The sequence below is a fragment of the Carettochelys insculpta genome, chromosome 24 (assembly GCF_033958435.1).
Source record: "Carettochelys insculpta isolate YL-2023 chromosome 24, ASM3395843v1, whole genome shotgun sequence".
Taxonomy (NCBI): domain Eukaryota; kingdom Metazoa; phylum Chordata; order Testudines; family Carettochelyidae; genus Carettochelys; species Carettochelys insculpta.
In genome coordinates, this window is record NC_134160.1 from 16,389,125 (window position 1) to 16,413,859 (window position 24,735).

The 24,735-nt window shown below is 52.5% G+C and overlaps 1 protein-coding gene across 2 annotated transcripts in view; it reads left to right on the plus strand.

Moving 5' to 3' along the window:
* Window positions 1-23,534, plus strand: part of SERINC2 (serine incorporator 2) — a 30,553-nt gene extending 7,019 nt beyond the window's left edge. For both annotated transcript variants that reach the window (XM_074976414.1, XM_074976413.1), the window contains exons 2-10: window positions 9,622-9,783; window positions 10,673-10,860; window positions 12,340-12,419; window positions 17,302-17,439; window positions 17,868-18,037; window positions 19,525-19,615; window positions 20,415-20,550; window positions 20,969-21,181; window positions 22,834-23,534. In XM_074976414.1, coding sequence (XP_074832515.1) covers window positions 9,622-9,783; window positions 10,673-10,860; window positions 12,340-12,419; window positions 17,302-17,439; window positions 17,868-18,037; window positions 19,525-19,615; window positions 20,415-20,550; window positions 20,969-21,181; window positions 22,834-22,972 — 1,317 coding nt within the window. In that variant the 3' untranslated portion in view covers window positions 22,973-23,534. The remainder of the gene's footprint in view (window positions 1-9,621; window positions 9,784-10,672; window positions 10,861-12,339; window positions 12,420-17,301; window positions 17,440-17,867; window positions 18,038-19,524; window positions 19,616-20,414; window positions 20,551-20,968; window positions 21,182-22,833) is intronic.
* The last annotated feature ends 1,201 nt before the right edge of the window (window positions 23,535-24,735 follow it).

A 24,735-nucleotide genomic window follows, 5' to 3' on the forward strand; every position in this document is an offset into this window, starting at 1 on the left:
TTGGCTCCATCCAGGAGGATGCCTGCTGGGGGCTGGCTGGGCCTCCTGCAAGCCCTATGAGGGCTCTGAGCAGGGGCCTGGGGTTTCTGTGGGGGCTGGCTGCCACCACACTCTCAGCTTCCTGCCACGGGGCTTCTGGGTTCCTGCGGCTTTAAACATGGCTGGATGCAGAGAGCATAGAGCTCCGCTGCCACTGGCCAGGGCATCTCTGCACCCCAGCTGGCTAGCGCCATGGAGGACTGCTCTTGTGGAAGGGGGCGCTCTCCCTGAACTTTCAATTTCCTCTTGGAAGAGGACGTTTGGTGCCTGGATGCTCCACAGCCTCGTTCGTAAGAGGGCTGGATTTTCTGGAAGATCTCACTTGTGTAGACGTGGCTCAAGCGGAAAGGGGAAGATAGAACTTACAGATATGTCCTGAAATGAGGGAAAAAAGATGCTCCCCTCAAACTCCTGCCCCTTTGGGGGTAGGAGGAGGTGCAGAGGCTTAGGGCTAACCCCCTGGGATGGGTTAACTCCTCGGGGCCAGGGGCTAGTGGCTTTTTGTGAACTCCCCAGGCTCTAGGGTGGGGCCAAATGTGAGGGGTTCAGGGTGCAGGAGGGGATTGTCAGGGAGCAGGCTGCTGTGAGGGTGCAGGAGCAGGCTGGGGGATCTTGGAGGGAGGGAGGAATAGGCTTTGGGCAGGAGGGGGCAGGGGACAGTGATGCTTGCCTGGTGCATCACTCCCCCCATCATGCCCATTGACCTTGATTGCTGGCCTAAGGGAGCCCTTCCCATGCAGCATGCAAAGCTGCTTCCTTCCTGTTGTCAGGCAGAGCCCACAGGCCCAATCCATCCAGCAGCTTATCTTGATCCAGCCCCCGAGGCTTGGGGCTCACCAGCGGAAGCAGCCAGTCCAGCCGACGGTCCCTCTAACTTTTTGCATCCATGGACAGATTAAATTTTATAATGTGCACCAAAGCATGTGGGAATGTGCACCACCAATAGAAACCCAGGCTGCCCGCTGTGGGTGCTCTGGTAATCAGCTGGGTGGCACCTGAATCTCTCCTGGGAGGCTGCCCAAGTGCTCAGCTTACAAGAAGCCATGGTGCCCCCCAGTTGAGGGGGAGGGGGAGTTCGACCTGCCATAAAGGCGGAGAATGTTAATAAAAAGAACACCAAATTAAATATATTGACGATCTCTGTTTTTTAGGCTCTACACTTTGAAAAGAAAACAAAAAATTAAACATAGATTTGAAATGAACAGAAGTACCTGTGCTTAAAGATAAATTAAAGATGCCTGGCTGGATAACCGTTCTCAGAGAGTAGTTGTTAAAGGCTCGCGGTCATGCTGGAAGGGCGTTAACAAGTGGGGTTCTGCAGGGGTGTCTTTTGGGACTGGTTTTGTTCAATATCTGCATCAACGATTTAGATACTGGCATAGAGAGTGCGCTTATTAAGTTAGCAGATGATAACAGGCTGGGGGAGGTTGCAACTGCTTTGGACAACAGGTCAGAATTCAAAATGACCTGGACAACCTGGAGAAATGGACTGAGGTAAAGAGGAAGAAGTTTAATTAAGGACAAATGCAAAGTACTCCACTAAGGGAGGAACAATCACTTAGATGGCCCCAGCAACTGAACATCTGTTATGTGTTCGGTGTAGTGATGCTGTCATTTCCAGGCATAGCTAACATAAGCCCCATCTCATTGACTGGCTTAGGGATCAAATCAAAAATATTGTGGACTTAGAGAAACTCTGGCCTACATATTCCAAACTGACTAACACTCATGGGTGTCCACCTCAATACCGCAAGGAGATCTCCTTTTCAAAAAGTGCTGTGTGCTGGCCCTCTGGAAAACGGCCCCATCGACGGGTATTATTTCTGGCGCACAAAATCCATTTACTTGTGAGAACTGAGGCCTTTGTGCATCTCATAAGTAAATTCTCAGTGAGCAGGTAGACTGTTGTCAAAAGTTGTAAGCTCTCTGGCAATATTAGATGAGTCTCTGATCTGAAGGTTGCATATTTCTTCATTCTGGTAACCTGTGAAGTGGGGCAGAAGTGGGTTTATTCCATTTTTACTTAGGCAGAAAAAAAAGTCAGAGTATTTTTGTTTCTCTTTTTTGTGTGTGGAGGGCTGTTCTGCTTGGTTGTTATGTTAGAAACTCAGATGATATCTAGGTTTTCCTGCCCGACTCCGGAGATGGTTGAGGGATCTGTAGCATTATTACAGCACAAATACCAGAAAGTGAAACATTAGCTGCTTTTTACACCACTTCTTTAATAAAATGACCCAAGTCCTAATCTTTCCATTTCAGGTCACTTTAACATTGTCCTTACTGAGGTATGGTCCAGCTGTCGCCTGCTCGTGGGTCATAGCAGGGTTATTTGCTTTGTGTTACTGCTCCAGGCCCTGCTTTAGCAATATTACGTGGTGTGGTCTTCTGTGCAGGGAGGTGAGGAGAGGGTGATACCAGTAGCAGTTATGTTGTGTGTCAGTTATATACGAATTCTTCCTTAAACGAGTACTTTATTTACAAGTACTCGCTTAAACGAGGGACACGCATACCTCCCTTGAACTCCCCCTGCTAATATGAGCCTTACCCCACTTCCCACAGTTCCAACCCCCATAGTTTGACACCCGCCCTGCAGCCCCAGCCCGCTGCAGCGTGACCCTACCCCTGCGGGTCTCGTGGCCCCAAACTGCGGCAGCCAGACCCCCCTGCCGCTTGAGCCCCCCCCCCGCAGTCTGATCCCCCCGTGGCCCCAGATTGCAGCAGCCAGACCCCCCTGCCGGCCCTGCAGCCTGAACCCCCTGCCGTCTGCACCACCTGCAGCCTGATTTCCCTGGCCCCAAACTGTGGCAGCCAGACCCCTCCCCCCACTGGCCCTGCGGCCCCAAACCATGGCAGCCTGAGGCCCAACCCACCACCAGATTTTAACCCCGCCCCCACTCACAGCCCCAGACTACCCCCCCACAACCTAAGGTTGACTTACCTTTCAAAAGCAGCACCGCCTGCTGCTGCTCCTTCCCCGAGTTAGGAGCCCTAGGGACTAAGCAGACACTTTTATGTGTAATTTAACAGGAATTTAGTGTCCCTCTTATGAGTCTCTGCCTATGAGCAGAAAGTTGGGAACCAATTGTGCTCGTATAGCAAGGGATGACTGTACTGATTCCCTCAGCGGGGTACATGTGTTGGGCTGTAGCTTCACAAAAACCAAGCAGTCCTGTAGCACCTTAAAGACTAACAATTTTATTTGTTAGGTGATCAGGTTTTGATAAAATTGTTAGTCTTTAAGACATTGATTTCCTGATGTTTTATCGACTGTGGATGTAACATCACTTGGGTGTGTCACGCTGTCCCAGAGTATGGTTTTACAGTGCCCATATCACACAGCAGGAGCAGGTAGTGGCTACTATGTGGAAGGGTGGTACAGAGTTTCTCTTTTAGCTTCTGTTTTCATGATTCTCCAAAACAAGACGTTTTAAGACTGAAATTTTCCATGTCTAATCTCTGACCAAAGGAGAATAACTATAGCCAAGTTTGAAGCAGCATTTGAGGAAATTATATTTGTTACTGTCCTTAAACTGCATTTTTCTTACCAAATTAAAATATAGCAAAACTGGGTGAAATTTTGATACCAAAATTCGGCCTGAGAAAAGCAGGAAGTAGCGTGGTCCAGTGACCTGGGTGTGTTTCTGATTATCCCACTTGGGCAAATCACTGTTTCGATTTCCCAATATGTAAAATGGATACAACAGGACCTAACGTTTTTGAGCTCTGTGGATGACAAGTGCTGTGTGAGAACCATCGATAAGTATTATGCTGAGCATGCATCAATTTGGGAAAAAGTGGTTTTGGTTTGACACAGTTATGAGCATTGGGAAAATCGTGTGTAAAACGTACACGGTAAAGATTTAGTTTAGTTTGTGTACATTGCTGTGTTTTGGTCTCTGAGCTGGACAAAACTTGACAATCTTAAACTTCCTTAACTTAAGAATTACAGCAGTGACTTTTCTTTCTTTACACTTGTCTTGATGTTCAGGTCTTTATTATGCCCTAAAACAAGGGTATGTTTTAGTTCCCTCACTCCTCCCAGTGGTTTTGTGCGTGTCAGTTAACTAACAGGTTTTCTTTCTCCTCTATTGTAACTAACTATAGTTGTTTGTCATGGATACACTGTCCTATTGCACTGCTTGTGTTAGCTTCCTTCCAGATGGGGTAATTTAATGGTACCTAGGAATTCAGAGAGAGCAGACCCTAATGCCTTTGTTTCTTTTGTTTTGCTTTTTGCTAAAATCCTCTTGACTCTTTTCCTGCTTTAAACACAAAATTTGTAAAGCTCCGTATGAATTAGCCACATTCAGAGAGCACAAAGTTGCACAATGGAGCACTCAAAAAACCAGGAAATCAGAAAATTGGAGTATGGGTGAGCAGGCAGCTTCAGCTCTTGTGTGTGTGCAGGCTTATGCTGCCTGTTTGGTAAGGTGCTGACCGCTGTTTCCTAAGAATGTGTAATTCACCCTCAGCTCCTTGAGGTACTTCTGTCTGTAACGGGCTAACTTTTGAACACCACTGGGACCAGTTTCAGGCACCAATAGGGAGAACCTCTTGATGTTGCTTAATATCAGAAAAGCCTCTTCTGCATAATCACAAGTTTAAAACTAGGCAGGTAAATCTTGGCCGTGAAAAGAAAGGTTGGGAAACTGAGCGCAGCCGAGGTAAGCCTGGAAGTGTGCACTGCTGCAAAGAGGAGAACTTTCTCTGCTGTGCGAAGCGTTCGTTTTACGTTTGCTCTCCACCCCAAATGCAGTACAGGTCATACCTCTCTTGTTCGGCACCCTCAGAACCTAACCAGTGCTGGATGAGAGAGTTTGCCGAATGACAGGAAGTCAATATTTTCTAGCACGTTACCAACACTTCCTCTGCTCACTGGGCTCTTAGAAGACATTTAGGGGTAAATTACCTCTAAGTAACAGAACACTGAGAGCCAGGAGTGGTGTCTGGAAACAAACTTTGAGGCCATGGGCACATGGTGACACTGTTACAATATGGTGCAACTGCACAATTGATCAGGCTGGCAGCAGTCCCGTAAGAACTATAAGAGCTCAGAGAATGACTGACTGATTTTCACAGTAAAAACTACTGTATTGCATGCAACTGTGGTAACAGTTTAAATACCATGTTTAAATTGAGTAGTTAATAATTAGAAAGCAAATCAAAAGTAATATGTAGCTTGAATGGTTAATGGTCTAATTTTTATCCCAGTTTAACAGCCTAATTCTTAAACAAATTAAGTACATATATTCTTACAAACACATTCACACACCCACCCACCCATCCTCTGGGGCTGGCCAGACCACAGGTAATGTAGGTGTAGTTGACTGAGGCAGGAGTCCGACGTGCATCGCACCCCATTATGCTGAAATGATGGACTCTTACTTGTCTGGCAAATTGGTATAATATTTTCTCCTTGGTAGGAGGCAATCTAGAGCGAGTGATGTTCAGTTCATTGGTCGTACCCCTCAGTCCAGGTGGGGGTGCTGCTGAGTTCATTGGTCATATCCCTCCATCTGAGGGGGTACTTGTCCAGGACGAATTTTGGAACATCCTGCTTACAGAACCCCAGTTCTGCTTGCTTCAGCCACCAGCGATGAACAGCAGAGTGTCCTAGGTGTTTGTTTCTTCCTTGTTAACTTTTTGTATGGGAACTGGCCTCCTTTGTGTGATTCTGCTCTTTTTTTTTTTTTTTTCTCAGCACACACAATTTTGTTCTGAAAGTGGTAAACAAGTCCGTCATTCACTGGGGGCACTGGCTCAGGGACTCTCTTCAGCCAACTTACTGTTAATTTCACTCATGCTAATCTTTACACCACTCGCTCATGCTAACTACCTATGATTTGGAACAACACCCATGATAAGTGGTTTTCCAGCTAACTCAAGTCATGCAGGATTATGGAGTTTGCTGGATGAGAGAGTTCCGTATTAGAGAGGTTCAACCTGTATGTTTAAATCAACTTTCAATTCCTGTGTCATTCCCCCCATGACCTAGCCTCAGAAGCTCTTTTTGCTTTACACAGTTTATCACAGCACATGCTCTTGTCTGGGAGGCCTCTTTGGTTGTTTTAGCGTGAACACGGCAGTACTTCCACCTCCAGCCCTCTGAGCGGGAAAGAGTGCCGCTCATGTCTGGAGGCTGGCACGTAGTCTAGAGGATGGTCACTTACCCCTGATCAGTAGGTTCCCTGGGTCTTACACCAAAGGCAACACTTGGAACAAACCCTGTCATGAACAAGGCAAAGGAATGAGAGTTATGTGCAGGTTAATGCAAGCAAACACAGATGCACAAAGGAGTTACCATCTCAATCGGGGTAGGCAACAATTTTTGATGGTGCTGGCAGTCCAGAAAGATGGTAAATGGTCAAGGGCTGCACTCTTTAGTGATACTAATGGAGGAGGTGCAGAGCCTAGGAAAGAGGCTGGGTGAAGCTCAGGATAGGAATTGGTGTGGATGCTCAGGTGTAAGAGGGGTGTGGAATCTGCAATGCAGTTTGGGTGAAGGAGGGTGTGACCTGGGACATGGGTACAGGAGGTGGTGCAGGGTTTGGACTGTGACCTGAAGTGGGGTGGGTGCAGGCTCGGGCTGTGACCGGTCCCAGGGAGGTGGCAGAGAGTGGGGTACCAGATGTCAGGAAGTGCTTTCCCTAGGTTACTCCTGGCCAGCAGCCCAGCAGCATCCTCAGGCAGGCTCCCTGCCAGCACCACCTCCACATGCTGCTCAAAGTGGCTACTGTTGGGGCCACCTTATACATTTCTGTGCCGCACACCATGGGGCAAGGGAGGCTCCTTGAGCTGTCTGCACCCATGAGCATGGCCAAAGCAACTCCTATTGGCCAACTTCCAGCCAATGGGAGCTGTGAAGATTGTGCTGGGGGCAGCGACATCATGCAGAGGTACCCTCCACTCTGCCCAGGGGTGCATGCCACACAGAGACAAACAGGCTGGCCCCAGCAACTGGGTGCTGACAATGGCATGTAGCAGGCAGGGAGCCCGCCCGAGGGTCCTACTGGGGTGTGGGATGTTGGTGGCCCAGAGGACCACATCGGGCTGGATGCAGTCCCCAGACTGCATGTTGTTTGCTCTTGCTCTATATCCTAAGAGGGACAGAGTTGTGATCTGTCTTTCAGGGCAGATCCAGGAGGCTTTGTTCGATTTTCTTCAGTGAGTTTCCAAGCCCGCAGGAGGAACCTCCTTGCACTAGCGTTTCCTGGCAACCTGAGGGCCTTTAAGATTTGTTATGGCCCATTTGGTATGGACAGCCCTCCCAAAGGGGCGGGGTTGGGCTTCCCAGGCCTGAGGTCACCAGTTCAGGGCACACACTTCAAAATGTGCGTATTTTCTTGGGGCCTGGACTATGGCTGTGAGAAGGCAGCGTCTGACATGCGTTTCAGAGAGTCTACACCTGAGGTCCCCAGACTGGGGGGTGGATAGAGGAAATTCTGTGGGGTAGGGGCATGGCTGGGCCTGGGTCAGCTCTGACAGGGTGTGGGGAGGAGCAGGGGAGGGACTTGGCTGCTTCTGCCCCCAGCTCTATGCTGGTTTTCCTGCTCCCAGCCATTTTCCTGAATCCTGGCTCCGTCCAGACCTTGGCTCGGCTCTGTTCCTGGCGCTATGCCAGCCTCAACCTTGGCCCCTGGCTACAGCTCTGTCCCTGGCCTGGGCTGGGGTGAGGCTGGCGTGAGGCCAGGCATGGAGTTGCACCAAGGAGTAAGCTGAGGCACCATTCCCAGCCCCAGCCATGGTCCTGGCTGCAGCCCCAGCCCCACTCCCCACTGAGGCCCCAGACTAGGCTCCCTGTGCTCTCTCCGTGTCCTCCCTGCCACCACAGAGCTGCTGCCCCACATCTGGCCCCTGTGGTAAGGGGAGGTGCAGCCCTTTAAAAGCTGGGGCGCAGGCTGCGGATCTGTTTACTACACACATTGTTCTAAGACTCGTACCCGCTTTGCCCAGAACTAACATATGGCACCTCGATCTGGTGCAGCCAGGAGGCCGGCAGTTCCTAGCTGGGGCCTGGGTGGGAGCTGATACACAGCCTGCCTGCCTGCCCCGGAGTCCTGTGCAGGCAGCCTCTTGATCCGGCATTCAGACGTAGCCGTGCATGGCCCACGTGGGGGAGAGCTGGGGCAGGAATCCCTTTGACCTCAGGCACTTGGGACCAGACTTTGACCTCGTTCTGTTTGCGTCCATCAATTGCTATGGAGTTTCTCTAACAGTGTCAGGTCCATAGTCTCTCGTGTGCCAAAGGGGGAGCTGGGGGTTAAGCTGTTGGCTGGGACCCTGGAGTTGTGGGGTCTCTTCCTGGCTGTGCCACAGATGTGCTGTGTGATTGGGAGTGGTTCCTCTGAGAGTGGGTGCAGGATCAGCTGAATGTGATCTTCCAGGGTGATGCTGTGGCCCAGCAGGCTAACGTGTTCTTTGGATTTGTGCCCAGGCTAGAGCAGAGAGGTGGTGTTATCTCTGTATTGGTACTGCTGGGATCCCAAGTCCAGCTCTGGGGCCCGCAATTCAGGAAGGCTGATGGTGGATCGGAGGGGGTCAGAGAAAAGGCACATGAGTGACGAAAGGGTTAGAAAACCTGCCTTAGGTGTTAGACTTAAGGTTCTCAATCAGTTTGGCTCAACAAAGAGAGAGTTCCTGGTGATTTGATCACTCCCTGCAAGTACCTACACAGGGAACAGATATTTGATAACAGGTTTTTCAGGTTAGCAGGCGTGTAACAAGAGCTGCAAGGTGCAGCCCACACACCCAGACACAAAATAAGGCGTGAAGGTTCATTAGTGCTAGTAATTAACCAATGGAACACCCAGTGCCTTCCTTGGGGTTTAGCAGAATTATTAAACTTGGTAGCTGGGATGAGGGGAGTAGGGATGATGATTTTTTAGAGATACGATTTTATAATCTTCAGCAACACACTAATGAAATATTTTTAAAAGCAAATTTTAAACTAAGCTCCTGTCGACTAGCACAGCAAATTCAGAGACTGACAGCATGTACCTGGGGTTGGCAAATGCCTGTTAAGTAGATTCATTACCACTCACCTGGCTCTTTCACAGGTTCCCTGCTCAGCCTGCATTTGCACTTTTAAGTTAATTGCATCCTCTCTGGAGGAAGCAGAGCCACAGGACAGGGATAGGAAGAGGCAGGTGGTACTGCAAATGTGTGGCTGTTCTACACGGCTGTGTCTTTTGAGGCTGGCCCCAGGGCTGGATTCCCCATAGCTGGCAGCCTGGAAATCCAGAGTGCGTGTTTGTCTGGTTCGTACCAGACTTAATTCAGGGAGCGCCTCTGGCCTGTGGTATGCAGGTCAGACAGGGTGAGCATTATGGTACCCTGGGCTCTGTCCTTCCACAGCTTGTCAGCCAAACCGTGTCATCCCCGGGTGGCTCAGAGCCATACCTGCCCCTTTGGACGAGGGCCCCTCACAGCTGGGTTTGTGGGGCAGAGAGGGGCTATGTATTCATGGGGATGGGGAGTGGGGAGTCCAGGTTCTGTTCCTTTGCTATGAAGTGAAATGGCTGCAGCACCCGGTCCCATCTCTGGTTCTGTGCTGTTTACTCAGTCTGACTGTTCCGCTCCCAGGCATCCTGTCTGTGCGGCTCAGCTCCCTGCCTCCTGTGTGCCTGTTGCCCCTCGACAAGGAACTCCACCATCTCCCGCCTCATCTTCACCTTCTTCCTGTTCCTGGGCACGCTTGTGTCCATTATCATGATTCTGCCCGGTGTGGAAGAGCAGCTGTACAAGGTAAGCAGGTTTCCAGCGTCCTGCCCAGGCGCCCTCTGACATGGGACCTGTGGGCAAAGGCAGAAACACAGAGCGAACTGAGGCTGGGGGGCAGGTGTCAGAAAACACGTCGGGTGAAAGCAGGTTGAAATGTCGAAGCCCTCTGATGTGCTGAAGAATGGGAAAGTGGTTCTCCCTTCCTGCTGCTCAGACACCCTAGCATGCTTCATGAAGAGAGCGTGTTAACAACTCTTCTTTCTGTTGGAAAAACCGAGGCAGGGTGCAACAAAGTGACCTGCTGTCCAGTTCTCCCAACTCGCGGCCCATTGGGCTGTGCTGCCTGAGTCCCATCCTTGCATTGTAACTGGCTGGGTGACTAATGGGTCCCAAACGCTGAATTTAATAGCTTAAGTCTAAATTATGTTCGGCTAGTTTGACCTGTGTTACGCAGCTCTTGGAATGTCACCTAGAAATTCCTGTGTGGAGCCCAGTAGCGTGTGGTTAAATGAGCAGCTGCATTTCAGGGCCACAGTCCATCTTTGCTGAAAGATCTCCAGTGCTGGAAGATCCACCACATCTCCTGGGAAGGTGTTCCAGGGGTTGATCGCCCTGTCTGTAGAAATGTGCATCTTTACTCCCCGCTTTGCTGAAGAGGTCACTCCATATTAAGGCTGAGGCTCATTGGTGGGGGATGGTACCCCCAGGACAGAGCTGTCCCTGTCTTGTGGATTGAATCATTAATCTGCTTCAGACTGATGCCTTACTTTACTCGGGATTAATTTCCATGTGTAGACAAGTCCTCTGTGTAAGCAGAGTGTCTAGCGCGATGGTAAAGTGTCTAGGCCCTGCTCCAAGTTAAAGTTCTGAGATGCTCATAGAAATGTTTTCTCCTGGTCTTTCCTTGTAACAGCTTCCTGGCTTCTGTGAAGGAGGCAGTTCAAGTGTCGGCATCCAAGGTCATGTCAACTGCAAGTTCTTCCTGGGTCATAAGTCTGTGTATCGCATGTGCTTTGCAATGGCTGCTTTCTTCTTCCTCTTCGCCTTGATCATGATCTATGTGAGAAGCAGCAGGGACCCAAGAGCTGCAATTCAGAACGGGTGAGGCTACTGCAGCTAACTTCACCTCAGTAATGCTAACGGGAAGTGTGTCACATCCGTCACAATTATCTGTAAATCATAAACTCATAGAACTGGAAGGGACCTCGAGAGGCCCCTGCATTTGTGGCAGGACCAAGCACCATCTAGACCATCCTGGGCAGGTGTTTGTCTAAGGCTATGTCTATACAGCCAAGAGAGCAGCTGTTGTTTGAAATAACTTTGCTAGTGTCTACGCAACACAACCACTGTTTCAAAATGGTGGTTGGCTTCTTTCAAAATAGGGAAACCTCATTCCATGACAAATACCACCTACGTCAAAGTAGAGGCGGTGTAGTCAGGGAGTAGAACCTATTTCGAAATAAGCCACAGTGTGTCCAATGGCTCTATTGCAAAATAGACTCTACTGTTTGTAGACGCTCTATTTCGAATTAGCTGGTGCTATTTTGAAATGTGTTTTGTGTGTTAGTATTATTTTGAAATAAGCTACTCCAGACTCTCTCTTCTGGAACAGCTCATTTTGAAATAACACTGCTGTGTAGACACCAACTAACCCGCTCTTAAAAATCTCCAGTGATGGAGAAGCCAGTCTCCCTAGGCAGTTTATTCCAGGGTGTAGCTGCCCCGACAGGAAGTTTCTCCGGTTGCTTCTTATCCTGTCCTCAGAGGTTAAGGTGAATAATTTTTGTTCCCTCCTCCTTGTATCACCCTTTAGATCAGTGGTGGGCAACCTGCTTGATTTACTCTTTGTAAGGAAAGCTCTTGAGTCTAATAACTGGACAGCACTCTGGTTTTGCTATTTTTTTTTTCTCATGCTCTATCCCTGTCCTCCGCTGTTTAGTTTACAGAACTGTTGCGGAGGTAAATCTAGTCATGGCAGGTATGTAACAGCTCTGTAAATAAACAAAACATTTCAAATGTTGGCCCTGTGCTACCCGAAGCTCCCATGGCTGAAGCCAGTATTATTGCAGGGTAATAGCTGCTTGTTGCTAGATAAATGTTGTAGTGTACTCAATTCTGAACCGGGAGTCACTGTTCTCTGACTGCATAAAATGCTGGCTGTCACTTTAATTATTTTTCCTGGTGGATGTTGGTGCAAGAAAGGGACAGTTCTTCTGTCTGTCCTTATTTAATAGTTGTATTCTGATTGGCTGCCACATATACATGTTCTGTTTTCCAAGCCAATCCCAGAGCACTTATTTACAAAAGCAGCTTTTTCTTTTTTACCAAAGCTAACTCTTTCCCAGACCAGAGAGAAGCGACACCTATTTTTGGCTGGAAGCAGGGCATCCTGCCAACACCTGCCACAGAGTCCATATGCTATAAATAGCAAGAGCCAACTGCACTCCTGTTCTCTGGCTCTGCTCCATGTAGCAGGAGAGCGTGTCAGTGGGCATAGCACTCTGCCCAGATGGGCCCCATGTGCTGGCTTGCCTTCTGCAGGCTCAGGTGGCTTTTCTTGCCTCTTGTCTTCCCGTCCAGGTTTTGGTTCTTCAAATTCCTGATTTTGATTGGAATCACAGTGGGCGCTTTCTATATTCCCGATGGATCGTTCACATCAGGTAAACACATGTACATATATAAACACATCGCTACCTATCTGCAGGGTACATGCAACCAAGGCTCTACCTTAATATAGTCTGCTTACAGGCTGCTCCTGGTCCTTGAAGTCTTGAACAATATTGGGACATTCTCAGGAGAGGTCCCTGGCCTGCCAAGCCCACTTCCTTTGGTGGTCTGCTGGCACCCAGCGTTAGCTAGGTCAGGACCCTGGTGCAGTGCTGGTTCACTTAACCTTCACACCTGGGTTGGGGTGGGCACCCTGGGGTGCCCATTGTTGGATGGATAAAAGAGCTAGTCTTCTCAACCGAGTGAGTGGATGGTTTTCCTTGGGTGGGAGTATCCCAGGCAATTATATCGTAGAAATAGGTAAAGAATATCCTTCCCCCCAACACGTCCTCCTGAATTTGGTTTGCTACAAAATAATAAAGCACTTGAGAGTTTAGCAGCTGAGTGCCCTCTGATGCAGGGAAGGGAAAATGTCTATTGACTGGCAGAGTAGCTACACGGCAGATAATGTAAATGGCAAATTGCAGTCGTCCTCTTCTCTTCCTCTCTGGGCTCGTCGATGCACAGCATATCTCTAGGTTATGGGTCTAACTTTAACCTGATGTACTGATACTGGTGCCACATTCTTATTTTGGCTTAAACCAGGCTTATTTCATTTGGTTTAATATGATTAGGAACCAGTTTAGATTAAACTGCAATAATAATGTCCATGCAGAGATCTGCCCACTGCAGGTTTGCGTGCAGATGAAGCTGCCGTCTCAGCGCTGCAGTGAAGCTGTGTCTGTGACTCAGGCATGCAAATTGTACCTCAGCTCCACGTGCAGCACAGGGAAAAGCTACACAAGCCCCTGGTGAGAGTGTTGTCATGCTCCTTGGCACCCGTGGGTGAGAGTCACAAACACAGGAGCGTGGGACTGGCTTGACTAACTTGTCAGACCTTTGAGCAATGCTCATTTCCCCCAGCTGAGGACAGTGGTGCATATACGAGAGGGGCTTACTAGCTACAGAAGCGTGGTGTTAATGCCTTATTGCAGGGAGAGAAAAGTTGCAGCTGTCGGGAGTGCGCCTGGCAGAGCCAGGACAGGATGCAAAGGAAGGGACCCTTTCCTAGGGGCTCAGGTGGGTCTTAGGCTAGTTAACGAATAGCAAGAAATAACATATAAAGCAAACCTAGGGCTGCTGGTTTAATCCAGCCTGGCCGTGTTCTCTGGCTCAGCAGCTGGTCACTGTTTGTATTACACAGGGGAGGGAGTTAAGCCAGAATATAAGAGAGGGTACAAGAACTATCCTGGTGTAGCTGCCTGGGTGGAAATGGATTCTGGAATAGCACTTCTGGTCAGTTTCCTGCACAGAGAAGCCAGAAGAGTTAACCAGATGAAGAAACATGACATGGTGCAAGATGCATAGCAACTGTAAGCTTGTTGCTAAAGTGTATCCCTTTACAGTGCTTACCCTGCGAGTTCTTGGGCCATCCCCATGGCACCCAGGCCGGGACATTCCTGCTTTGCTGCCACAGTTATCTGCCCCTGAAGATGTTACCTCCAGCACAGCCACTTTCTGTTGTCAGAGCAAAGCTCTCAGCGTCCCTCTCTGCAGAGGGAGCAGGGCTTGTGGGGCCCCTGTGGTGGGAGCTCAGGTGGCACGGGAAATTAACAAATCCAGCTCATCAGTACAAGCTTTCAGTATACTTCAGCGCTGGGCAGGCAAGCATGGAGAAAGCCCTCAGGGTGGGAGTGGAGCCCAGCTCTGTCCTGAGTTTACTTTCTGAACATCAACTGGCCTCTGGCACTCACGCACTTCTTCTGGCTCTGGGCAGAAAACATTAACTGATGTTTGAAGGTTGCTTGGGGGTGGGGGGAGTGACATGAAGTTGCTATTTACAACTTGTGCTTATAACTCTTCGTAATACTCCCTCACTGCTGTCTGCAACATGCTGTATCATCTGTTTAGCCACTGGAAAGGTGAAGCCTTCCTGTGCAGTGTGGCCCAGTTTCCTAGGTGGCTGCCATGGGTGAGACTAGACGGAGTGCTGCTAGACCAGGGTGCGGGGCAGGGGGCACTCCAAGAATTTGGTAGGTTGTCAAGGGCTGCACTCTTCCATGATTTTGATGGAGGTTGGATGCAGAAGGGAGCTCAGGGACTGAGGCACAGGAAGGGGTGTGAGGTCTGGGAGGGAGTTTGGGTGACATAGGGGCAGAGGGTGGGGGTGCAGGAGAGGACTCTGGTCTGGAGGAGGAGTGCAGGGTCTTGGAGGAGGTTGTGAGCTGGTGCAGGGGATTGGGAGGGAGGGTCAGGGAGGGAGTCTGGGTGCAGAGGGGTTGGGTTCTGACCTGGGGCAGGAATGAGGTGGAGGCAGAGGGTTAGCGGGAGGCAGAGGATGGGGCAGCAGATGCAGGGTCTGGCCAGGAGGCCTTTACCTTAGGCAGCTCCAGCCAGCAGCCCAGTGGGTCCCTCAGGCATGCTCCCTGCCTTTCACACCGCCTCAGTGGCTGGCTGTGGTGTCCATGTGCTCTTCGAATGTCAGGAGCCCTTTGAGGAGGGTGGGGGCCCTCCCCATGCTACTTGCACTGCAAGTGCACCATGGGCAGCTCCCATTGGTCCGTTTCCTGCCAGTGAGAGCTTCAAGATTGTGCTAGGGGTGCGGGAAGTGCATGAAGCCCCTCCCCTCCATCACACGGTGTGCCAAGGGCACGTAGACCTTGCAGCTGGCCCTTGGAGTGGCACATGGGGCGTGGCAGGCAGGGAGGCAGCCTGAGGCTCCCTCTGGGCCGTGGCCTTATCTGGCCAACTGGCCGTATTCCCCGCCCGCCCGCCCCCGGTTCTAAAGCATGTGAGTGGGGTGGGGCAGGGAGCTCCCTTGGCCTCTGTGAGGTTGCACATGTCTCCTCCACAAAGTGTGTGATCACTTTGGAGCCATGTGAGAAACGGCCCAGGGAGAACATGCCCAGAGCCTGTGGTGCCCTTCCCCCAGGCACGCCCATGCTGCAGCTTTTGCTTTCAAGGCAGCTCAGTGATTCTCACTCATCCAGTAACTGTGAATGTGGTTTCCGTGATATTAGATGTAGTTGTTTGCACTGTGAGTCAGCAGGCGATGATGTGTGAGATATAAATGTCAAGCCAAACCACTCCATTAGCTGGGGCAGGGACAGAACTTCCATTAGTGCCAGCAGAGAAGAGTGTTCCTCTGCCAAAGCCAAATTCCCATTTGGGAAGGAACGAATCTAACTCTCGTTGAGCATAGCCCCAGCCTGCGGGAGCCGCCAGCGACGTCACAGGGTCGATGCCCTGGGCCTGACCGCTTGGGCACGCTGGCAGCAGAGAGACAGGAGAAGATAAGTCTGCAGGTGAGGGGGAGATGTGTGTCTCTGGATCTCGTCCCTTCAGGCGGCTAGTGCTGATGCTGGATGCAGGAGAGGCTGTGAGAGAAAGGGACATCCAGCTGAAGAGAGAACTGGGACAGGAGTGACAAACCAGTGCAGGGAGCCTGAGAAGCTGCAGCAGGAGGGGGAGATTCCATTACGTGCAATGAAGGAGCTTGGGGAAGGCTCTTTCCCGTACTGGCCTGGCTTTGCGGTGCAGGCGGGAGGGCTGGCTGCTCTAATGGGCTCTCAGACAAGGTTAATTCATTGGTGCTGTGACGCTGTCACTGGGCTCTGTGACCTGGGACGTGGCGGACTGGTCTGTCTAGTGCGGTGTGCCCTTTGAAGGGGCTGCCGAAGGGGGCACCTGGAGCACTAGGTGGAGGCTTTTCTGGGAGAGCGGTAAAAGTCCAACGGAGAAGCAGGGAGAGGGCAGGGCAGTCAGGCTGCTCTTTACCTAGAGACACCAGGTGCTTTGTGGCCTCTCCTTTTGGTGGGTGGGTTCAGGTCACAGGCTAATGGAGTCACAAATTCAGGCTAATGCTCCTGGCCTCAGAACAGCAGTCTGAGGCTCTCCCCGGCCCTGTGGCTCTCCCACATTGATCCCATGCTCGCCCGACCCTTCCACACCCTGCCGCACCTACCTGCTGGGCCCAGGGCTTCGGGCTTATTGCTACTGCTAAGGCAGACCTTTCCCACCATGGGACGTGCTCGCCTCAGCGCTCCGGGAAAGCTTGTTCCAGGGACCAAGCCCTTGGGGAAGGGACTTTTTTCCTATTTGCACAGTGCCTCGCAGGGCCTCGCTGTGCTCCATGACTGGTGCTCTGAGGCTCTCATGCAGCACAGATAAGAGGTAATGCTATAAGCTGAGCCCTTGTTAACCCACAGGTGTTTGGGGAATGCCAAGCTACCCTTGCTACATGTGTTTGTGACCTGCAATCAGCTGGTAAGGACTAAAAACTGCAGTGGTGTTATCTATGCTTCAGAGAAGTGCTGCCCTTGACTCAGGGCAGCTAATGCTGGTTAAAAGAGCAGCGATGACATGGGAATTCTGCTGTTGACTCTGGTTCGCTCAGCTCCTGTCTGGAGCTATGAGCCAAGCTGTTGTGTCATTACTGCTGTTGTAAGTCTAGCTACCTCTTGTGCGGTTTAGATAAGGACCCAGTATGAGCCAGCAGTGGGGCTGGGGGCTGAGGGAGACCAGAAACTGGCATAAAGACTTCTGAGGAAATGTTAAGCCCCACTTCTTGCAGTGGGAATGTCTTGGGTATCCCAGAGGATGGACAGCAGCCACCCCACTCTCCTTGGAGCTGATCTCAGTGCAGAGCTTCTTGGTAGGCTGCACCACAGCAGGCTTGCTCAGACAGGAGCATCCCTGACGTGCCTGAGGTGGCGTCCCCAGAGCAGCTCAGTGCTTGGGCAGAGCAGCCGGGAAGAAGCCTCATTGAAACTGGTTGGTGTTACTGAGAAATTGGAATCCCCAGCGTTAACACCGTCTTCTCTTTCTCCTATGCAGTGTGGTTCTACTTTGGTGTGGTGGGATCCTTCCTCTTCATCCTCATCCAGCTCATCCTTCTCATTGACTTAGCCCACTCGTGGAGTCAGGTGTGGCTTCGTAATGCCAGCGACGGCAATGCCAAGGGCTGGTACTCAGGTCTGTATGGAGTGTATCTGAGTTGAGCCACCTGAGGAGGTTCCTACCTCTTCTTGAAATGGGGAAGATAAATTGATTGGGCCCTTTAGCATTCTAATCCAGTCAGTTGGCCAAGTTGTGTGAGACCCTGCTCCTGCCTGGTGGGCGGTTTAAGGATCACATTTCCTTGCCCGAAGGGTTTTTCTCTCTTGCAGTTGTGGGACTATGCAAGAAGGCAGCCAAAGTGGCGGCACACAGGCTGTGTAACCAGACTAACCTCTCTGGGTTCTAGAGCTGTCCAGGTAGCAGGTGCTAAAAGCAGGTCAGAACTTCCATAAGGCATGTGACGTTTCACTCCAGGCTGGTCTCTGAGCCCAGCCAGGTTCTGCCCCATGCCATGGAGGCCTCTGCCGAGCATCACACCCAGTTCCATGCTCTCTCCTTCCCAGCCCTCGTCATCTTCACTTTCATCTTCTATGCGGGTTCCATTGCGGCCGTGGTGCTGCTCTACATCTACTATACCAAGCCTGACAGCTGCACGGTGAACAAAGTGCTGATCAGCCTCAACCTGATCTTCTGCATTGTTGCTTCAGTCGTGTCCATCCTGCCCAAAGTCCAGGTGAGGGGGAGCCGGGTGTCGGCTGGAGAGCTGGGTGCTGCTTCACCTCCCTGCAGCTCTCGCGCCCCCTAGTGCCTGAGCGGGGACTGACCTTCACTCTGGGGTGTGGACAACACTCCTCACGGTCTGACCATTTCCACCCGCTCAAGGACACGTGCCCTGGGGTGTCAGCTGAGCTTAGATGCACCGGGGCCTGGTTCGGAATGGCCGTGGGTTACTGATGCTGATACCCGGTATTACAGGCCCAGTCCCTCTGCTCGCCGTACTCAGTACAGCCCAGCCTCTGTAACAAAAGCGCCTCATCCGAGATGGTGTCCTCCCCAGTGTCACACGGCCCCTTCCTGAGTGAACTTGTAGGGGGAGCCCTGTGTCCAACAACTGAGCCCTGGCTGCACAGCGCGCCTCAGTCCTGCCGAGCCAGCCAGCCATTGTCTGCAGCCGGAGCTAGTCGGTGTGCTCTGAACCCTGCATGCATTGTGGGAAATGGAGCCTGCTCCTCCCCCTGCCGGGCTGGCTGTTGGCTGGGGCTGGACTCCTTAGCGGGGCAGGGCCCATCTCTGCTGGACTGGTTGAAGGGATGGACTCGTGGAAGCGGAGTTCAGAGGGCGGCAGTGGCCTGCCCAAGGAGCCTTGGACCATGGCTCCCACGCTGCATGTGGTCTGTTAGAGCTCCCAGGTGCTCCGGCAGGGTGGGTTGGCTCCTTACTCTCTGCCTGAGTCTGTCGGGTAGAGCTCTGCATAGGAGGGCAGAGGGACTGGGCCTGTAATACGGGGTCCAGCTGGGGTCCTCTCCTTCCCTCTAGCCACCAGGAGTGCGGGCAGAAGGGAGCCTCTGCTGCTGCTCCTGGCAGCCAGCGTGGGGAGGTGGGTACAGGCAGATGCTCTGATTGCTGACCTGAGGTCACCTTGTGATGCTGGGTCCCTCCAGCTGCTCTGCGATGAGACCCCCAGGCTTGCGGTGTCTCAGGCTGGGCCCAGGCTCGTGGGATTGTCGTCAGCTTCTGCCAATCTAGCATACCACTAACCGGTGGGCTTTGCTGCCAGAAACCCTCTCGGAGGCCAAGCACTTGGCAGGGCTCCCTCGATGGAGGGTGCATCTCTGGGTGGTGTTACACCACGGGTGTAAACTTTGCATGGCACAGGCTGACTGCTGGGGTCAGGAAGAGATCTCCTAGAACTGCTTAGCAGAGTTCCTTCCTCTTGCTGAAGCAGCTGGTGCTGTTGGACTTACTGGGCTTGCAGTCAGCGGCAGGGGAGGGGTCTGTGGGGCAGGGGTCAGCTGGCCCTAGCTGTGTCTGGCATGCACAGCGGCAGTCACGGGGAAGGCGTGTTCTTCCCCTGCAGGTCCGCAGGCTGGTGTTGCCATGGGCTGCCCTGGCCTGGCTGCGCCTGTGCTTAGCCCTGTTGACGGGTCTGCTGCTCTGGGTTGGGTCGGGGTTGTGTGGGGCTGGTGCTGAGTCTGAACGACCCTCTCGTCACCCTTGCAGGACGCACAGCCTCACTCGGGCCTGCTGCAGGCCTCCATCATCACCCTCTACACAATGTTCATCACCTGGTCATCCCTGGCCAACGTACCAAGTGAGTGACGTTGGCGCGCGAGGGCTTCAGCCAATCAAACCCTGCTGCAGGCTCGGGGGCTCTGCCCATGGAGCTTGGCGCGCCAGCCGGGATAGCACTCGGGTGGGCTGCTGGTCAGCAGGGGGCACAGGCGACCTTGGGGCATCCCCAGGGCAGCCCACACCCATCCAGAAGGGCCAGTGCAGCCTGTTGCAGGGCCGCCTCCCTCCCAACATCTCCCTCCCGCAACCAGGTCTTTGCCCCTGATGCCCTCCCCCGATGGCTGTGGCCTATGACTGGCCCATGGGCTTCTTTGCTCCCAGCTCCGCATGCTGGCATTTGTTACCAGTTGCAGGAGCCAGGGAGTCCTACGAGCTGCTGCCACCCTCAGCGCTGACCCTTCTGGCCCTGCAGCGGGTGGCTGCAGCTGTAGGCCGTGCTGGCTGGGTGCAGTGCAGTTTGCCCAGGCTCAGCCCAGAGCAGGGCATGCGCCAGTCCAGCACCTGGCCAGTCCAGGGCACGTGTGTGCCTGGGTGTGTGGAAAGTCAGCGGCATGAGGACTGCTGCTCCCACTGCAGTAGCCCGGAGGGGAGGAGGAAAGTCCAGGCTGTGGGGCATTCCCCTTCAGGGCAGGGTTGGCTGGGCGGGTGGGAGGAGGAGTGGAGCCTTGTGATTCTGCTGGCTGCCAGCGCAACACCACCCGCCAGAGCTACAGAGCCGTGCAGGGCAGCGGGGGTGGAAACAGCCGGGCGGCAGCACAGCCCCGTCCAGAAAGACTAATGTTCTTGCTGCTGGTGCTGGCTTTTGGTTTCCTTTCCAGACAGGTACTGTAACCCCACTCTCCTGGTGAGGAACAGCACCAGCAGCCTGGCGGCTGACGGGCTGGTCACTCAGTGGTGGGATGCCCCAAGCATCGTGGGACTGGTCATCTTCCTCCTGTGCACACTCTTCATCAGGTAGGGCTGAGGCTGCCACGGCTCTCCCACCCGTGCTGTTCGGAGGGTGTGTCTGCCCCTGTTTGGGAACCCCGGGGCCGCTCTTCCTCCTCCCCAGTGGTGCCCAGCGCCCTCTGCCCCCGGCACTCCGGAAGCCAGCGTGAGGTGTTAACGCAGCTCCAGGGCAGCGTCCTGCCACATGGGGATACGCTGAGCTTTCCTCCGGAGGTTGTGCAGCTGGGGCTAGAGAGAGACAACCCCGGAGGGCAGAGCCTGGCCTGCAGCAGCGTTTGCCTCAAGGCCCCTTGTGATGAGTGCGCCACATTAGCACAGTGCAGGGAGCTGGACCGTGCTCACACAGCACCCAAAGCAGCCTGAGCAGAGAGCTGCTGAGCCTCTCTGCACTGGACTCACCTTCTCCCTGATGTCTCTCTCCCAGCATCCGCTCCTCAGACCATAGCCAAGTGAACAAGATGATGCTGACTGAGGAAAACCCAGCCATGCTCAGTGGTGGGGATCCAGGCTCGGAAGATGGGGTGCACCGGGCCTATGACAATGAGCAGGAGGGTGTGACCTACAACTACACCTTCTTCCACATCTGCCTCTTCCTGGCCTCCCTTTACATCATGATGACGCTCACAAACTGGTACAGGTAGGCGCTCCACAGGCGCTGCTGGGCTGGCTGCCGTGGCCACTCTGGGGTCCTGCTGTGAGAGCCAAGGCCCGGTGCTTCTGGCCAGGGGCTGGTGGGCCCTGGCTGGGTGGAACAGGAGGGCAATGCGGGTATGGGATATGAACCCGGGACATAGGCTTGCTTGGCATCCAGTATAGTGCTCAGCAGCGTCTGGCTGTGTGGGGGCATTACCATGGTGACTTGGGGCAGGAGGAAGCATTCAGCAAAGTCTCTTTGTCCCCAACCTGTGGTGTGGCTGTTCTTCCCCTTTGGACGTGGCTGAGGAAGTATCGGACCCCTGCTCACAGCAAAGGTTAGGCTGGGTTTCAGGCAATGGAGTTATCTCTGAAGCAGTTTAATCTCCTTGTGTTCTGGGACTGATGGGTTAATGGCTGAGGGGCTGGGCTGGAAATTAGGACAACTTGGTTCTGTTCCTGGATCAGTATCACAAGAAAAATTCTTAATTGATCAGTGCCTCAGTTTCCCCATCAGAAGAATAGTGATGATGCCACTGAGTCGCCTGAGTTAAATGGCTTTGATTTAGGTGGCAGGGAGGGCTCCCTGGGACACAGTCCCTGTCGTAAACATGCCCCCGAGTCCATATAGGAGATCCTGAGAAGCACAGGGACAAACCTCCCATCTATTTAACCTTGGCAGGCCAGCACTGAAGGTGGAATTCTTGCCAGGCTGAGTCCTGTGAGGTTCCAGCAGGACTTACATTCATGCATAGGCCCTGTGCTGGACCTCTACCCTGGCTGGCCATAGTGTCATATGGCTGATAATATGGCCCAAGGCTCCTGGCCCTTCCCCATCCTATCCCTGCAGCAACCCTCATCTGGCCTATGTGGCTCAGGCCCAGGGAGAGGCAGATGTGGACTGGGGCTGTGGCTTTGTGTGACTGACAGCTTTCCCAGCTAATCAACAAGCCTGTGAACGTGGTGGTTCTGAGTGAAGCAGCTGGACTGGCAGGAGGCATGTGGCATGTGGCAGGCTCCTCCACCCTCCCCCTCTGCTTCGCTGCCGTGGTAGCGGGGTTGCCTTGGTAACCAGCGCAGAGCCGCAGCAGCATCCATGCAGGCTGGGTCTCCGTGGAGATGTCCTCAGGTGAACTCTGCCCGATTTGCCAGCAGGGTGCTTGCAATGGAGCATAACTTCTGGGAGATAATTGCCTGGCTGAGGCTGATGGGGGCTGTGCAGGAGGTCACGATGCTCTGAGTCACCTGGGAGACTTTTCCCTGCTCCCTTTACCTGGGCTGCAGAGATGTGCCCATTGCTGTCTGCTGGCCTGCCCCTCCCCCACTTTCTATTTGTAGAGCACCAGTCACTCAGCCCCTTCTTGTGGCTCTGCTCTGGCAGCACCATGCAGGGACTTCGGCATCAGCCCTTCGCTGGCAGTCTGTGTTGCCATTAGGTGCGTCAGAATGAATTCCAGCTTTCCCCCAGGGTATGAGTTCTGGCGTGGTCTCCCCTAGCTGGGCCCGTGTCTAGGGTACAGAGCTCCAAGTCCTTGTTTCCCTCCCAGCTACAGAGGTTGGCATGGGCAGGAGGTACCAGCTGGCTGTAGCCAACCTGATGAGTTGCAATGACCTAATTTCACTGTACTACGAGGTGCTTGTGTTTTGGTGTTTCAGGCCTGATGAAAGTTTCGAGAAAATGACAAGTCCTTGGACTGCAGTGTGGGTGAAGATCTCTTCCAGCTGGGCTGGTCTTCTCCTCTACCTCTGGACCTTGGTGGCCCCCATCCTACTCCCTGACCGAGATTTCAGATGAAAAGGACACTCAGACAGCCATGTTCCAGACATGCTGGGAAACTCTTACTCCTCAAGGCAGGAACCCTGTTGCCAAAGGATTGTCACTGCCCCTTTCCTTGTATTTAGAACTGGATTTGGTTCTCATGGTGGGGAAAAACCTTGCTGTGGATGGTCCCCAGACACATGTTTCTGCACCAAGACCAGTATCTTGGAATTATGTCTTCCTTTCTCTGTTGTTTTAAAAGGGGAGGAGTGCCAAGCAGGGAAAGCATATAGCTTGCATCCGAAGTCAGAAGCATCTGAGGAAATGTTGTTGGGTTTATTGCCTGTTTTTTGGGTTTGTTTTACTATTGTAGATCTCCAGGTTTGTCTGGTGTTTGTGTGACCTCTATGCGCTCTTCCGCAGGGAGGCAGTTGAATCACCTTTGGGAATTTTTGTTTTTGAGGAGGTGCTTGTACAATGCAGTCTCTGTTTGACTCATGTTCCCCAAGGAGCATTTTATATAATTCGTGTACAGTGCATTTTGCATGAACCTGTCTATGGGCCTGCGGAGATTTAAATAAATGTCCAGAATTCAGTAGCAGTTAGCCTCCACTGAGTATTAGCTAGCCCATGTCGCCAAGGGAATAGCCCAGCTTCACACTCCAGGGCTACGTCTACACTTACCAAAAGGTTCGAAATGGCCATGCTAGTGGCCAGATCGAAGAATACTAATGAGGTGCTGACATGCATATTCAGTGCCTTATTAGCATGCCGCCAGCCGTGGCACTTTGAAATTGCTGCATTTCGCTTCCACGTGGCTTGGCTTTTTGAAAGGACCCCACCAACATTGAAATCATCTTATTCCTATCAATTCATAGGAAGTTTTGGCTGAGTGTGGCCACAGCCCAGGTGTCAAGAGAGCAAACCTTCTCACCATTGGGAGTCTCCAAGCATGTGGCTCAGAAAGAGTAACAGCCAGTTGCAGCCTTGGAAACATAACCAGAACCTTTCACAAATTATACCTGACTTCCACCATCCAGTTGGATCAGCCTTTCTCCACACAGGTCCCTCCCATCAGCAGTCGGTGCACCGTGCCTGGACACCCCCCTGGGGAATTCTCTGGTGCAATTGCCTTGGAGAGCAAGAGCGATGTTTATGATCGAGGTGTCAGCATGATATCTCCTTGACCCAGTGTGATCTCTGCCTTTTGTGTTACCCCTTAAGTAGTTCACCTGCCCCCGTTATATGAGGGCAAAGGGGCACGCCCAATACCTGAAGGCCCTGATCCTGTAACTGGATCTGTGCACAAGCTCAATGCTCCAGAGGGAATCCACATAGGTGCAAGGCTCTGCCACAGCCTAATTGCCGGCCTGGGGCCTAAATTTTGCTGCCTGTGTCCTGTGAGGAGAGGTTTCCCTTTTGGCTGTGGAGCGTCTTCACTTGTTTGCTTTGTTTTGTAAGAACAGCAATTGTAAAAAGAGAGATTTTGCTGCCAAAAGAAGACGGCGGGAGGTGGTGGTGGTTGTTGCAAATCCCTCTGTCTGACAACATATGATGTATAGGGCACTGGTGGTGCCCAGCAGACTGTCCAAACATGGTCCCCAGGTGGTCCCCAGGTGGTGGGGTATACATAGCAGCTGATGGTGTCACACAGACAAAAGGAGGCGTGACCATTTTTTCCTCTTTGGTCCTGAGATCTTTCAGTGCTGTTAGACAGGTGGGAGGGAGGCAGAGAGCAGGAGCAAGCTCACCCCCCACCCCCACCCCGAAGAGCCAATCACCTGCTGTCCAGGGCACTC